Consider the following 17,453-nt stretch of genomic DNA (forward strand, 5'->3'; position numbering starts at 1 on the left):
GAGCATTGTTTGTTTCATACTTCACCACCCCCAAAACTACTAAGCACCGGTCAACTTCATACCTTCAAGGACCCACTGAAGGGTTCATGTGGAGGCACCCTTGCCGGAGCACACGAGTTTCTCACCAATCAAGAGACCAATCACAACACCACATAGATCAACATAAAAATAAAACTCCTAGAGTCCTACATCAACCGCGACGGGAGCCGAAGACTCTCATCAACTATACAAGGAGACTGTTCACGTACAATTAATTCCTAATATCATTATTGTGCTTAAACTTGTGATTAGAACTCACTAATGATGATTATGCTTAAACTTAATTATGTCTTGTGTAAAATCTTCACTATTAATGAGGACTCCTCAACCCTCATGGACGTAACCCAATTTAAGGTGAACCACATACATCTTGTGTTGCTTCCCTACCTATATTGCTTTACATATTGTCCTCACCTGATGACTAGAGCAACCTTGCGAAGGTTACAAACTTGACACTTTACATCGTTCCAAAGTCTCATTGATTTTGTGCATCAACATTTGTAAATAGTTTCTTACAAGCAATTGAGCCCGCAGATGCCGTGAGTTTTGAAACTATGTTAAACAGGGAGAACATATTAAAATCTAATAGAATCTTTATATTTAATTAAGAATAAAAAATAGATATTTGTAGTATATTGCAAAAGTTTTAAAACTCTTTAACTCTTCTTTCTAAGTAAATTTGGCAAATATATACAATCCAATCTTCGACCAATTCAAGCTTATACTTTCTCTTTTCTTCTATCAAATTTGTCATGTCACCCAAGGTCACATGGCTACCAAATTTGTGCCACATGGAAATTTTTTTTATTCATTTAAAAATAATTAATTAAAGAAAATTTATTAAAAAAAAAAAAAACCCATAACGCATCATCTTCCCCAGGACACCTCATTCCCTGCAACCTAAAACCCCTAGGCCCCACCCCACCTCCTCCGTAACACCCCCACCCCACCCCATCCTTACCTCATCCAATCGCCACTTCTACCTTTCAAGCTAAGTGTCCACAGAAAAAAGTTTTAACCACTCAAGTTATGTGCCCAAAAGAAAAGGCTTCAACCACTCAAGCTATGTGTCCAAAGGAAAAAGCTTCAACAACTCAAGCTATGTGCCCAAAGGGAAAAACTTCAATTATTCACGCCATTTGTCCAAAGGAAAAATCTTCAACCACTCAAGTTATATACACAAATGAAAAAACTTCAACCAGATTTTCTTTTCTCAACAAAAATAAAAAATAAAAAATAAAAAAAGGATTTGGGCTTAAGAAAAAAAAAATATATGTACTTGGGCTACATCCAAAAAAAAAGAGGAAATTTTTTTTTAAAGTCTTTTTTCTTCAATGACTCGGGAAACATAAGACACCTCCTTTGGTAATCCTTCTTGATTGGAGATTTGCGGGACACCTATTATATGGTAATACATTTTAGTACTTGAAAGTTTCGTGAGTACTCAGCAACTTGGGTTTTGCAAGTCCCTAACCGAGAAGCTTTCCTTACTCAGGAACTTGGGGGAGCATTGTTTGTTTCATACTTCACCACCCCCAAAACTACTAAGCACCGGTCAACTTCATTCCTTCAAGGACCCATTGAAGAGTTCATGTGGAGGCACCCTTGTCGAGGCACACGAGTTTCTCACCAATCAAAAGACCAATCACAACACCACACAGATCAACATAAAAATAAAACTCCTAGAGTCCCACATCACTCGCGACGGGAACCGAAGACTCTCATCAACTATACAAGGAGACCGTTCACGTACAATTCATTCCTAACATCATTATTGTGCTTAAACATGTGATTAGAACTCACTAATGATAATTATGCTGAAATTTATGTCTTGTGTAAAATCTTCACTATTAATGAGGACTCCTCAACCCTCGTGGACGTAACCCAATTTAAGGTGAATCACGTACATCTTGTGTTGCTTCCCTACCTATATCTCTTTACATATTATCCTCCCCTGGTGACAAGAGCAACCCTGTGAAGGGTACAAACTTGACACTTTACATCGTTCCAAAGTCTCATTGATTTTGTGCATCAACATTTGTAAATAGTTTCTTACAAGCAATTGAGCCCGCAGATGCCGTGAGTTTTCAAACTGTGTTAAACAGGTGGAACATATTAAAATCTAATAGATATTTGTAGTATATAGTACAAGTTTTAAAACTCTTTAACTCTTCTTTCTATGTAAATTTGGCAAATACATACAATCCAATCTTCGACCAATTCAAGCTTATACTTTTTCTTTTCTTCTATCAAATTTGTCATGTCACCCATGGTCATATGCAAAGTCAGCTAATTGAAAACATTTCAGTTAAGTTGTGCGAAAAGTTGAGTTCGCTTTAATTGAAAAAATAATCACCAATACAATTAGGCAAGAAGGGGAATAAAGATAATCATGAGGAGCTGGAAATATTTTGACTTCAACAAAAAGATATTGACCAGGTTTTACTTACGTACCTGCAAGCTCCAAGTTGTGGTATCAACTCCAAGAAAAAAAAAAAAAGATCGTCCCAAACAATAGTAGAGAAATATTTTAGTCCTTCTTAAACTTTTATTTGTGGCCTTGCTTATTATTGTACTTATTAACAATTACTACCATTTTGAGGCGAGTTTCTTTAAAATAGGAACAATAAAAATAATAACTTATTACAATGTGGTATTTATTGTTGAACCCAAACTTGGACCATAGCTGTTTATGACTATAAATAGGGTAAATTACACTTTACCACCTCAGGTTGGGGCTCTATTACAATCGCATACCACATCTTCAAAACATTTCACTTTCATAACTCACCTACTATTTTATTACAATATAGTACCTCCGTTACATTTTTCATCTATTGATTCATTAAGAGCTGATGTGGCTGCCACAGTTATGCCACGTGGCTACCAAATTTGTGCAACATGGAAAATTTATTTTTATTCATTTAAAAATAATTAATTAAAGAAAATTTATTTAAAAAAAAAAAAAACCCATAACCCATCATCTTCCCCAAGACACCTCATTCCCTGCAACCTAAAACCCCTATCCCACCACACCCCCACCTCCTCTGCAACCCCCCCACCCCACCCCATCAATACCTCATCCCATTGCCACCTCACCCGCAACCCCCCACCCCGTTCCACCGTAACCCACCCCACCGAGACACATAGAGGTTCCCTTACGGAAGCGAGAGTTGCAGAAGACACAAAGAGGTGCCCCTATGGAGACAAGGAGAAAAAGATGGGTTGGGTCTTGAAGCTACTTTCTCCTCCTCAGCCCACTTCCCTTCTCTTTCTCTCCCTCTCTCTCTTCTGTCTCTCTTCTTTCTCCCTCTAGAATTCCCTTTAGTTTGCCCTTCCTAAAACCCCCACTCCCTCACTTCGTCCCAGGAATTCAATTCCACCTTTTGATTTCGGGGTTTTGGGTTGAACAACTAGGTTTTTTGGGGTTTGGGGTGGGGTGGGGGGTTGCAAGGGAGCTGCGGATAGGGCCGTGGGGGAGGGGGGGTTTGCGGGGGAGGTGAGTGGGGGTGGGATGCGATGGAAGGTTTAGGTTGTAGGGAAGAGGGGGGGTCTTGGGGGAGAACATAGGTTATGGGTTTTTTTTTTTTTTTTTTTTTTTTTAAACTTTTCATTAATTAATTCTTTTCAAATGAATAAAAAATTATTTTTTTGCCATGTGGAACAAATTTGGCAGCTACGTTGTACAACTGTGGCAGCCACGTCAGCTTTTAGCGGATCAATGGATGGAAAATGTAACGGAGGTACTATATTGAAATAAAATAGTTGGTGGGGTATGAAAGTGAAATGTTGTGAAGATGTTGTATGCGATTGTAATAGACCCCAAACCTGAGGTGGTAAAGTGTAATTTACCCCTATAAATAAGTTATTCCTGTATAGGGAGAGGTTTTACTGTAGCATTCACAGCTCTTATAGCTTTTTATTGAATTATTGAATCTCAAAGAATACTTACATTATTGAAAGGAAACACAAATGCAGAAGGAATTGAAATACAAATACATAAACAGCAAAATTATCCACTTAAATGTTTATAATGAACAATAACTTTCTTTTAATTTCTTCAATTCTTCTTAAGCAAATTTTTGAACCAGTGTGCTGAGAGTTTTGGGTGTCTTTTCAGCCCATCATTATAATCCACGTAGTTTAATCCAAATCGGACGGTGTATCCAGAAGCCCATTCAAAGTCGTCCAGCAATGTCCATGGAAAGTATCCCTTTACTTTCGCACCATTTCTGCACACACATACACAAATGTTCAAATGGATAAGGTCAAAATAATGATCAAATAACCATAACTTAAGAAGGATAGGCATCATATAGCCTTAATTAAATTGTTAATAACTACTTACTTGATCGCCGCTTGAAGGTAACACAGGTGACGGTAATGGTAGTCAATTCTACTGGTATCATGAAGAGCCTTGTCAAGTGATAGTTTTGGATTATTCAACTCTGATACACCTACATACATATTATTGCACAAAAAATTAAATTTATTTTTTTACTCTAAAAATATAAAAAAACGTGTAGTTTCATTTTACACCATTATAAATATGTGAAACTTTTGCAAATAATCAAGGCTTAAAAGTATGTATTACATACCATTCTCAGTAATATAAATGAGTGGATCATTATATTTTTCCTTTGTGTAGAGTACAAGATCGTGAATTCCTTTTGGATATACATATAACCAATCTGAAGCAGCCTGCAACACCGTTTCAAGATAATACGTAAATGTTGGGGAAAAAAACTAATCCTCCAAATGCAAATAGCTCGAAATGATAAATTTGATGTATACCTGTGGACCAATAAGTACTCCATTAAGCTCAGCTGACAAAATATTTACAAACATTAGAATACAATTGGTGTAAATATTAGAATATAATTAATATAATTCAGAAGTTAAACTTGGTCAAGAAGAACAAAGAACTTAAGCTATTCAAAGTAAGTTTCCCCTGGCACTCACTCGTAAGATCAGCTTGAGGATCTGTTACGTAGCTTGCCGGTTGTGAATTGTTCTTAGGTGTACTAGTTGCGTATCTAGCAGTATAATAATTTATTCCAAGGAAATCAAGCGATCCGTTTAGCAACTTGGATTGTTCTTTTGTGAATTTTGGCAATCTTTTTCCAACAATTGATCGCATGGTGTGTGGATAGTCACCAGTTATTAATGGGTCCAAAAACCTACAAAACATGAAAATTCCAAATATAAGCCTAATTATAGCATTATATACAAAGAGTACTGCTAGCTAGGTAGTGTGAATGTTACAAGTCATAAGTAAACATGTAATTGGGTTTATATATAATTTAACAAGACACTTGCCATCCAAACATAAAATCCAAAGATCGTAAGGCAGCATCTTTGTCTTGCTTTGACTCCGAAGCAGGCTCAAACCAGTGTGACACCAATGTTATTCCTATCAAGCCTTTCTGAGATGCCTACGCAAAAATATGAATTTTGGTTGAATAAATAGGAGTTATAGAAAAAGATACAACCTGTAGATTATCTTACTCCCGAGAGTATTCCCTCTTGTATTACAACTCAATAGTAAGGATTAATATAGAATTCTCAATTAGGAGCCAATAATTTGACCCGAAAAAAAAAAAAAAGAAAAAGAAAAAAAAAACAGTTATTGAACCTGATATCTGTTCTTGTACAATTCTACAGCTGCTCCATGAGCAAGAAGAAGGTGGTGTGCCACCAAGTATGGTTCAATGGCTGAATCTCCACCGGTGCAGTTTAGGTTTTGCCAAGAAGAGCAGCGTCCCGGTGCGTAACTCCCAAGAGCATAACCCATATTACAAAAAGTATGGGGCTCATTTAACGTGAACCAATGCTTGACTCGATCACCAAATTCTTTATAACAAAGTTCTACATAGTCTTTAAAATGATCGCTGTAGATACAAATTTATGTTACATATATCATTATGTATTTTATCAAATTATCAATGAGAAAATAAATTTTGTTCACTTACACAATACGAGGGCTTAAGAAACCACCATATTCATCTTCTAAAGCTTGGGGAACATCCCAATGAAAGAGTGTTACAAACGGCTTTAAACCTGTAATACATGATTAGTAAAATCAAATTAAAAGTCTGATAGAATGATGTTCTAAAAAATCATGTAATAATTGTTTAAGGTAGGATGATTAACCATTGCGTAGGAGTTCATTGATGAGATTGTTGTAATAATCAATTCCTTTCATGTTAACGCCACCACTTAACGTTCCATCTAATTAGAACAAAAATAACAAGAAAAAAATTAAGGGTTACCCAGTAGATAACTCAATCACATTACTTTAGTTAAAAGTATATAAAAACAATAATTTTCTTGTAGGAAAAATAATTCTTATGCACAATATTGACATTGGTCCCAACGAAATATGAGGATGTGGAGCAACTTACTTGGTAATAATCTGGACCATGAAATAGAGAATCTGTAAGCATCCAACTCCATATCCTTCATAATCCCCACATCTTCCTAGAATGACAAAAGTTTAAAATTAAATATTGAGGATCTCATTAAACATTGTCCCTTTTTTTTTATTTTTTTATTTTTTTATTATATATATATATATATATATATATATATATATAAAGGCTCCAATTTAATATGTTAACATGTGCCCTTCAAGTATAAAGGGTCAAGAGACAAAGTTATGAGGTTCTAGACCTTATATCGGTGATATTGATCAATAGCAACGTCTCCATTACCGCCATCAGCAATTTTTTCTGCAGTTATTAAAAAACATAATGGTGAAATCCATATCATGTGCAAAGTACTTTATATGCTTGCACATTGACGAAGTATATACGTATATTGTACATATCACATGACCACGTACTATTGGTCTCCCAACAAAGTGCATGGTTATTAGAGAGGTTGGAGTTTACTTGTCCTCACGAAGAAAAGAATGAGGTGCTATTTATACTCCTTTGAAATGAAGTAGCTAAAGTTTTCATATTAATTACCAATTGATTAAATCACAGACCTGGATGTTTGTGGGTGTAGGTATCCCATATGCTTGGTCCTCTTCCATCTTCTTTTACTGCACCTTCATACTGAAATACACACACATGCATATACGTAAGAGTACTACTACACACGCAAGGAAGATGTCAACATTATAATTCATGCATGGATGCTAACTCCATGTATAAAATACACCAAAAATATGGTAAATAATCCAGAAGATATATATATACTAACCTGGTAAGATGCGGAACCTGAGCCAAATATGAACCCTGGTTCAAAACTGCTGCGATTGAGAAATTCGCAAAGAATAGGTGGATCCGTATTAGTTCCTTCGCTATTTGTGAATGCAAAGCCAATGAGTAGTAGCACACCAAAGAGCAAAGATCGTGAATATTTCATTGCCATAACTTGGGAGTTTTGATATCGACAGAGATAATTAAGTTATCTCCTCCTGGAAGATTGCATGGGGTTTATATAGAGAAAGGGAGGAAGGGATATGGTGTCTACGTACTAGCTCATGAGAATAGTAAAGGGTTAGAATTTGTCAACAAAATTGGCTTTGAAAGTCCTAGTTGAAAGGCCAAGTCAAGGTCTGTAGTTTAAAAGAAAGCACATTTCAGGTGCCCAAAAGTTGCGTGCGTACGTAAAAGAATGGATAATCCTTGCGTTCCACCAATGAGGAATACACATATTCTACAAATTTTGTATCGTGATGGTTCAGTTTCTTAATCTTTATTTGAATATGAGATCATTTAGTCATTTAAATATATTAACCCAATCAACAGTATTAATACTAAGTAAAAGATTTATAATGAATTATTCATTTTATTGATATATTTGGATAACTAAACTCTCTTCAATTTGAATAGTTCTTTGTATATGACATTCAAAATTAAGATTAAAAAATTAATAACTTGTACTATGCATATAAAAATACATTATTTATACAAAAAAAGTTATTCCTTGAGTTGAAAAGTAAGATAATGTACACAACTGCTCGATCAATCTCATCTTAATTTGAAATGATAAATCCTTGAGTTACCCTTGCGTTTTCCAGCAAAAGAAAACGTTAACTGCATTAGGAAACAAATAGTCATTTATCTTCATGTTTATATTATGTCTGTCCAACTGTTGAAGGCATAACTTTTGAAGTTCAATATGGTAGATTAGCTACAGAGAATTGTTCAAACAGTAGATAATTATTTGACTGAACAAAAAAGTAGAAATTTATGAACAAAATTCTTTACGTATGTACAGAACCGATAAAGATGAAGAATTTAGTCTTGATCTTTTTCTTCTTGTGAGAGTTTTAATATTGAATTTGTCAACCCAGTGGTTTTGGAAATAACTAGGCTCTCAAGTTGGCTATTTTGCTCCTAAAGATTGTGAAAGGATACCATTGAAGTGGCTTTTAAGAAGGTTTGGACACCCTTCAAAGTATAGTAGTAACACATTCTTCTTGCTAGTACAAGAATGAGAATAGTAAAGGGTTAAAATTTGTAAACAAAATTGGCTTTGAAAGTCCTAGTTTAAAGACCAAGTCATGGTCTGTAATTTAAAAGAAAGCACGTTTCTTGCACCCAAAAGTTGTGTATGTAAGTAAAAGAATGGATAATCCTTGCGTTCCACCTATGGGTAATGCACATATTCTACAAATTTTATATTGTGATCGTTCAGTTTCTTAATCTTTATTTCAAGATCATCTAAACAAAAAGAATTATTTGAGTTTGAGATCGTTTAGTCATTTAAATATATGAACCAAATCGACAGTGTAGACACTAAGTAAAAGATTTATAACGAACTGTTCATTTTATTGATACATTTGGCGACTAAACAGTCTTCAATTTGAATAGTTATTTGCATCTATGATATTCAAATTAAGATTAAGAAATTAATAACTTATACTACAGAAATACATTATTTATAAAAAAAAATTTATTCCTTGGGTTGAAAAGTAAGATAATGTACACAATAGTTCGATCGATCTCGTCTTAATTTGAAATGATCAATCCTTGAGTTGCCCTTGAGTTTTCCAGCAAAACAAAATGTTTTCTGCATTTGGAAACAAAGAGTCATTTATCTGCTTGTTTATATTATGTCTGTCCAACTGTTGAAGGGCATAACTTTTGAAGTTGAATATGGAGGATTAGCTATAGAGACTTATTCAAACAATAGAAAATCATTTGACCCAACAAAAAAGTAGAAATTTATGACCATAATTCTTTACGTAAGTACAAAATCGATAAAGATGAAGAATTTAATCTTGACCTTTTTCTTCTTGTTAGAGTTTTAATATTGAATCTGTAAACCCAGTGGTTTTGTGAAATTGTCTTTCCACGCTAATTAAGAAGTCATCGAAATAGCTAGGTTCTCAAATTGGCTATTGTCCTCCTAAAGATTGTGAAACGATACCCATTGGGGTGGCTTCATCTTGGTAGTACAAGAAAATGATTAGCAGTTTCAAGAGACTCGTTTTTTATTAGCTTACATCTATTTATTTTGATTTAATATTTTTCATTTATATATATTTTTATAATTCAAAAACACAAAAGTTTGACCCCCCGCCCTCAAATTTTTCTAATTTTTTTCTTTATTTTTCTAATTTTTTTTCAAAAAAACACAAAAGCAACAAGTGACAAAGCATATTGTATCAGACTACTTGTCTTCTTGTAGTTGGATCTCAAAGTTTTTGGAATGCACCAAATTCCACTTGAGCATCTAAATTTGGATCAATACCAGCAAAAACATATCGAAACTAGGTTCTAGCACCATGCCAAATGGAATTACTTTTTGTCCCATAATCCCCCACTACTACATATATCATGAAACGTGACATCTGTTTGTATTTTTTTTTACTCATTCGATTTTTTTTATGCATAGCAAAATATAGCGTAACTGTATTTTTTAAAATATAAAATATTCTTCCTTTAAGTGTTCCTCATCTCTAATTTATAGAATTCCTTCTATCCATTTCTTCCTCTTCATCGAAAGATATATCTTTCAATACAATAGTTATATGAAAAGTGGATCTTTTTAAAGGATAACCTCGTCCTAGTGCCAAGGGCTTTAATTTTTTCACAGTTGCGTGTTAGAGTTAACCCCAGCCACGAGGACCACTCTTGTGTTATAACTAATATAAGTTAAAATTAGGTGACGCAATAAAATTAAAGAAGGGACCGACATTGAATTAAGAAAAATGACAGAAGAATTGTTATTTTATAGGTTAATAGGTTATTTATCATTGTCGTATTCCCCAAAGTTTATGTTTTGGACTGTTTAAATTGTTCGAGTTAACGTAGCTATGTTCTTGTCAGTTTTGGCTCATAATGTATGGATTCGAAGGGAACAACGAGATTTACAAAAGTAAATGAGCAAAATGGGGATTCGGCAAAGTAATCACGTCGAAATAGATAAAATATACATTTAAGAGCTTTAGGAAAATTTGATATTTGTTGTTTGTACCGTACTTCATCACTCCCGAAACTACCAATCACCGGTCAACTCCTTACCTTCAATGGCCCATTGAAGAGCTCATATGGAGGCACCCTTGCTGAAGCACACGAGTTCCTCCCCAATCAAGAGACTAATCGCAACACGACACAAGTCAACATCAAAATAAAAACAGTTATTGAACCTGATATATGTTCGTGTACAATTCTACAGATGCTCCATGAGCAAGAAGAAGGTGGTGTGCCACCAAGTATTGTTCAATGGCTGAATCTCCATGGGTGCAGTTTAGGTTTTGCCAAGAAGAGCAGCGTCCCGGTGCACAACTCCCAAGAGCATAACCCATATTACTAAAAGTATGTGGCTCATTTAACGTGAACCAGTGCTTGACTCGATCACCAAATTCTTTATAACAAAGTTCTGCATTGTCTTTAAAATGATCGATGTAGATACAAATTTATGTTACGTATATTAGTATGTATTTTATCAAATTATCAATGAGAAAATAAATTTTGTTCACTTACACAATACGAGGGCTTAAGAAACCACCATATTCATCTTCTAAAGCTTGGGGAACATCCCAATGAAAGAGTGTTACAAACGGCTTTAAACCTGTAATACATGATCAGTAAAATCAAATTAAAAGTCTGATTGAATGATGTTCTGAAAAATCATGTAATAATTGTTTAAGGTAGGATAATTAACCATTGCGTAGGAGTTCATTGATGAGATTGTTGTAATAATCAATTCCTTTCGTGTTAACGCCACCACTTAACGTTCCATCTAATTAGAACAAAAATAGCAAGAAAAAAAAAGGGTTACCCAGTAGATAACTCAATCACATTACTTTAGTTAAAAGTATACAAAGAGAATAATTTTCTTGTAGGAAAAATAATTCTTATGCACAATATTGACATTGGTGCCAACGAAATATGAGAATGTGGAGCAAATTACTTGGTAATATTCTGGACCATGAAATAGAGAATCTGTAAGCATCCAACTCCATATCCTTCATAATCCCCACATCTTCATAGAATGACAAAAGTTTAAAATTAAATATTGAGGATCTCATTAAACATTGTCCCTTTTTTTTTTTTTTTTTTTTTTATAAAGGCTCCAATTTAATATGTTAACATGTGACCTTCAACTATAAAGGGTCAAGAGACAAAGTAATGAGGTTCTAGACCTTATAGCGGTGATATTGATCTATAGCAACGTCTTCGTTACCGCCATCAGCGATTTTTTTTGCAGTTATTAAAAAACATAATGGTGAAATCCATGTCATGTGCAAAGTACTTTATATGCATGCACATTGATGAAGTATATACGTATATTGTACATATCACATGACCACGTACTATTGGTCTCCCAACAAAGTGCATGGTTATTAGAGAGGTTGGAGTTTACTTATCCTAACGAAGAAAAGAATGAGGTGCTATTTATACTCCTTTGAAATGAAGTAGCTAAAGTTTTCATATTAATTACCAATTGATTAAATCACAGACCTGGATGTTTGTGGGTGTAGGTATCCCATATGCTTGGTCCTCTTCCATCTTCTTTTACTGCACCTTCATACTGAAATACACACACATTTATATACGTAAGGGTACTACTACACACGCTAGGAAGATGTCAACATTATAATTCATGCATGGATGCTAACTGCATGTATAAAATACATTTCAGGTGCCCAAAAGGTGCGTGCGTACGTACGTAAAAGAATGGATAATCCTTGCGTTCCACCAATGACCAATACACATATTCTACAAATTTTGTATCGTGATGGTTCAGTTTCTTAATCATTATTTGAAGATCATCGAAACAAAAAGAATTGTTTGAATATGAGATCATTTAGTCATTTAAATATATGAACCCAATCAACAGTATTATTACTAAACTGTCTTCAATTTGAATAGTTCTTTGTATATATGATATTCAAATTGAGATTAAAAAATTAATAATTTATACTATACATATAAAAATACATTATTTATACAAAAAAAATTATTCCTTGAGTTGAAAAGTAAGATAATGTACACAACTGTTCAATCAATCTCATCTTAATATGAAATGATCAATCCTTGCGGTACCCTTGAGTTTTCCAGCAAAAGAAAACGTTAACTGCATTAGGAAACAAAGAGTCATTTATCTTCATGTTTATATTATGTCTGTCCAACTGTTGAAGGCATAACTTTTGAAGTTGAATACGGTAGATTAGCTACAGAGTATTGTTCAAACAGTAGATAATTATTTGACCGAACAAAAAAGTAGAAATTTATGAACAAAATTCTTTACGTAAGTACAGAACCGATAAAGATGAAGAATTTAGTCTTGATCTTTTTCTTCTTGTGAGAGTTTTAATATTGAATTGTTAAACCCAGTGGTTTTGGAAATAACTAGGTTCTCAAGAATGAGAATAGTATAGTAGTAACACATTCTTCTTGCTAGTACAAGAATGAGAATAGTAAAGGGTTAAAATTTGTAAACAAAATTGGCTTTGAAAGTCCTAGTTTAAAGACCAAGTCATGGTCTGTAATTTAAAAGAAAGCACGTTTCTTGTACCCAAAAGTTGTGTATGTAAGTAAAAGAATGGATAATCATTGCGTTCCACCTATGGGGAATGCACATATTCTACAAATTTTATATTGTGATCGTTCAGTTTCTTAATCTTTATTTCAAGATCATCTAAACAAAAAGAATTATTTGAGTCTGAGATCGTTTAGTCATTTGAATATATGAACCCAATCGACAGTGTAGACACTAAGTAAACGATTTGTAACGAACTATTCATTTTATTGATACATTTGGTGACTAAACACTCTTCAATTTGAATAGTTATTTGCATCTATGATATTCAAATTAAGATTAAGAAATTAATAACTTATACTACAAAAATACATTATTTATAAAAAAAAATTTATTCCTGGTGTTGAAAAGTAAGATAATGTACACAACAATTCGATCTAACTCGTCTTAATTTGAAATGATCAATCCTTGAGTTGCCCTTGAGTTTTCCAGCAAAACAAAATGTTTTTTGCAGTTGGAAACAAAGAGTCATTTATCTGCTTGTTTATATTATGTCTGTCCAATTGTTGAAGGGCATAACTTTTGAAGTTGAATATGGAGGATTAGCTATAGAGACATATTCAAACAATAGAAAATTATTTGACGAAACAAAGAAGTAGAAATTTATGACCATAATTCTTTACGTAAGTTCATAATCGATAAAGATGAGGAATTTAATCTTGATCTTTTTCTTCTAGATGGAGTTTTAATATTGAATCCGCAAACCCAGTGGTTTTGTGAAATTGTCTTGCCACGCTAATTAAGAAGGCATCGAAATAGCTTGGTTCTCAAATTCGCTATTCTGCTTCTAAAGATTGTGAAAGAATACCCATTGGTGTGGCTTCTTCTTGGTAGTACAAGAAATTGATTAGTAGTTTCAAGAGACTCGTTTTTTACTAGCATACATCTATTTATTTTGATTTAATATTTTTCATTTATATAAATTTTTGTAATTCAAAAACACAAAAGTTTGACCCCCCCCCCCAGATTTTTCTATTTTTTTTCTTTATTTGAAATTTTGGGGCTTACATTGAATTTTAATGTGTCTCACAACCTGAAGGAATTGGGAGGGGCATTTCATTTTTGGATATAGAATGAATAGGTTTTGGGGATGAGAGAATTAAGGTACCCATCAAAAAGACTAATCCAATCCATAATGATATGCCAGAAAGTAGAACATTTTTGTTACCCGACCAACACTCAGGGGAAGCAAATACAACAGGCACACTAATCAGTAAGATTAATGAAGTAGCAATTAATGCAAAAACAGCCAATTGGAAAGCAATAGTCATGTTTCTATTCCTCCAATCTACCAACAAAAGAATTATACCATTTGATCCCTTTATTAGCCAAAAACTTGTACGCCTTATATACTTCTTTTGGGCAACCCTCTCAACAACTAAGAGATCCATTCGAGGAACAAGGGAAGGATCTGTACTTCAATTGAGATAATGAGAAATCATTTGACCTTTTTAGTTGGAACTTTAGGTGGTTCTCAAAAAAGATAGCGAAAAAAATTATTCCTAGAGTTGAGGCTAAAGGGAATGTATAAACCAATGCTTCCATAGATTCGATCGTGGTTTACAATTATAGCTTTCATACCTATTTATTTGGGATCGTCTCCCGGGTAAATAAAGAACTAGAGTCAAAGAAAAGGCAGTGATTCAAATCAAGATTTATCTGGTAACCCATCTAAAAATCACAAAAAGAAAATAAAAATGAAAAGCAACAAGTAACAAAGCATATTGTATCAGACTACTTGCCTTCTTGTAGTTGGATCCCAAAGTTTTTCGAATGCTCCAAATTCCACTTGAGCATCTAAATCTGGATCAATACCAGCAAAACATCTCGAAACAAGGTTCTAGCACCATGCCAAACGAAATTATTTTTTGTCCCATAATCCCCCACTACTATATATCGTGAAACGTGACATCTGTTAGTATTTTTTTTTAAGCATACCAAAATATAGCGTATCTGTATTTTATAAAATATAAAATATTCTTCCCTTAAGTATTCCTCAGCTCTGATTTATAGAATTCCGTCTATCCATTTCTTCCTCTTCATGGAAAGATATATCTTTCAGTACAATAGTTATATGACAAGTGGATCTTTTTATAGGATAACCCCGTCCTCGAGCCGAGGGCTTTAATTTTTTCACAGTTGCGTGTTACAATTAACCCCAGCCACAAGGACCACTCTTGTGTTATAACTAATATAAGTTAAATTAGGTGACGCAATAAAATTAAAAAAGGGACCGACATTGAATTAAGAAAAATGACAGAAGAATTGTTATTTTATAGGTTAATAGGTTATTTATCATTGTAATATTCCCCAAAGTTTATTTTTGGACTGTTTAAATTGTTCGAGTTAACGTAGCTATGCTCTTGTCAGTTTTGGCTCATAATTTTTGGATTCGAAGGGAACGACGAGATTTACAAAAGTAAATGAGCACAATGGGGATTTGGCAAAGTAATCACGTCTAAATAGATAAAATATACATTTAAGAGCTTTAGGAAAATTTGATATTTGTTGTTTGTACCGTACTTCATCACTCCCCAAACTACCAATCACCGGTCAACTCCGCACCTTCAAGGGCCCACTGAAGAGCTCATGTGGAGGCACCCTTGCTGAAGCACGCGAGTTCCTCCCCAATCCTAGTGTCCAAGATCAATCGTGGACAGGATCCGAAGACTTTCCTTATCTATAAAAGGAGACCGTTCTCCTACAATTAATTTCTAATGCCATTATTGTACTTAAACTCGTCCTTAGAACTCACAAATAATGATTATGCTTAAACCTATGTATTGTGTAAACTTTTCACTATTAATAAGAACTCATCTACCCTCATGGACGTAACCTAACTTAGGTTGAACCATGTACTTCTAGTGTTTGCTTCCTTACCTCTATCTATTTACATAGTATCCTCACTTGGTGATTGAAGCAACCTTACGAAGGTCACAAACTTGTCACTTTACGTTGTTCCAAAGTTTAATTGATTTTGTGTATCAACATTTGGCGTCGTTTGTGGAAACGACATTAATTCCTACTCTCACCAGCTTTGTCAGACTGGTTTCTATCATGCATGCACTGTCATTTAATAAGGTATCCCTCTCCAACATGGGGAGCGAAGGAAGCTACAACATGCAGAAAAACACCCCTTGCATGCCTAGCGTGAGGCAGCGAATGAGTGAAAAGATCAAGCTTGCTCTTCAAACTAAAGTCGAAGAGGTTAGAACTCAGAATAAAATAAAAAAATGGCTATAAGGAATAAGATCCTTCAAGAACAGTATGAGAAGGTCTTCGAGATGTTTTGCGAGGCTATACAGACTCAGTCTCAAGAGCCATCGCCCTCGTGACTGCGGATCAACACATAGGTACCCACCAACGCAAAGTTTCACATGTCTTTAACACTGGCATTCTTAATGACGATCGGCCTTATACCCAAGATATTGATCAACACGAGACTTCTCTCAACCTAGCTGCTTCAAACCGAAGCAAGATAAGTGGAAGAAGACATCTCCTTGTAAAAGGAATGGAATGAACAACAGCTGGTTATCACGACTGTCAAGACCTCTTACGGCATCGTCAAGAAAAACCTATCCACATAAACTCAAGGATCATTGACCCAAGGGTCATCAAAGGAATCATTCACTTACCACAACCAAGGTCAACTACTAACCTAAGGAAGAAACGACAAGACTTAGAGGAACAAGAAGGTGTTTGAGACTTGGGGGACTTCCAACATGCATTTCCCGGAAGCTAGTATGGTGAATAAAAAAAAAGCCACATACTCTTGACTAAACTTCCCCACTACCAATAAATGATGAAAACTACGAATAAGGGATCCAATAGTGCCTGACTCCACTGAGGACCGCCTTATCCTGCAGCTTCTCAAGGAATGAACAGACTAAAGGCCAAACGTCATGCCAAGGTACCTGACTAGAATCAGTCGAGGCCAGGCCCTTTAGCAAGAAGGATTTTTGGCACCCCTTTACAAGGAGAAACAAAATAGAAGCTTGGTTGCTATCGTAAATTGGGAGGGAAGATCCAATTGAGCATATCCATCTCTTTAAATCCACCATGGCATACCGAGGCATAGTAATGAAGAACGATGTCTCATTTTCCTTTCATTCTATCTGTGGGACCTCCCAATTGGTATTGTCGTCTTCAACCTGATACAATAGATTATTATACTACGCTTAAGAGACTTTTGTGGTGCACGCATCTTCTAGGCTTATTGCTTACACTCCGCTGAAGATTTGTACACCATTCGTTCCGAAGTCAAACTAGTCATTGCGTGAATATGCCAGTAGCTTTAGCCACGAGTGTTCTTTTTTGCGTTGTGGTAGATTATAAAATAGCACTCAGGGCCTTCACTGTAGGTGTCAACATACACTTTTTTCCCTTGGGCATGTGTTACAATGTGC

The 17,453-nt window shown here is 34.7% G+C and overlaps 1 protein-coding gene and 1 pseudogene across 1 annotated transcript; both read right to left on the bottom strand.

Annotated features, from left to right (window-relative positions):
• Window positions 1-3,815: 3,815 nt before the first annotated feature.
• Window positions 3,816-7,419, bottom strand: LOC125470995 (beta-glucosidase 12-like). Its single transcript, XM_048570851.1, has 13 exons — window positions 7,249-7,419; window positions 7,031-7,100; window positions 6,712-6,770; window positions 6,444-6,519; window positions 6,193-6,270; window positions 6,012-6,099; window positions 5,675-5,930; window positions 5,359-5,474; window positions 5,002-5,219; window positions 4,834-4,865; window positions 4,638-4,740; window positions 4,388-4,496; window positions 3,816-4,271 (listed from the first exon to the last, which is right to left on the bottom strand). Exons 1-13 carry the CDS (start codon window positions 7,417-7,419, stop codon window positions 4,100-4,102), a joined length of 1,548 nt encoding a protein of 515 aa, XP_048426808.1. The 3' UTR covers window positions 3,816-4,099.
• A 3,220-nt stretch (window positions 7,420-10,639) lies between these two features.
• Window positions 10,640-11,476, bottom strand: LOC125470964 (annotated as a pseudogene).
• Between the last annotated feature and the right edge of the window lie 5,977 nt (window positions 11,477-17,453).

This window comes from the organism of the source record quoted next, unplaced genomic scaffold (assembly GCF_019419815.1).
Source record: "Pyrus x bretschneideri cultivar Hongxiangsu unplaced genomic scaffold, Pyrus_bretschneideri_v1 Contig55, whole genome shotgun sequence".
NCBI classification, from domain to species: domain Eukaryota; kingdom Viridiplantae; phylum Streptophyta; class Magnoliopsida; order Rosales; family Rosaceae; genus Pyrus; species Pyrus x bretschneideri.

Bases quoted from the DNA above. Each gene is read 5' to 3' on its own strand.
- LOC125470995 (XM_048570851.1), bottom strand. From the start codon at position 7,419: ATGGCAATGAAATATTCACGATCTTTGCTCTTTGGTGTGCTACTACTC. The intron at 6,771-7,030 runs GTCTGTGATTTA...TAATAACTGCAG, and splicing joins CTACACCCACAAACATCCAG to AAAAAATTGCTGATGGCGGT. The intron at 5,475-5,674 runs GTTCAATAACTG...ATTTTTGCGTAG, and splicing joins TGTACAAGAACAGATATCAG to GCATCTCAGAAAGGCTTGAT.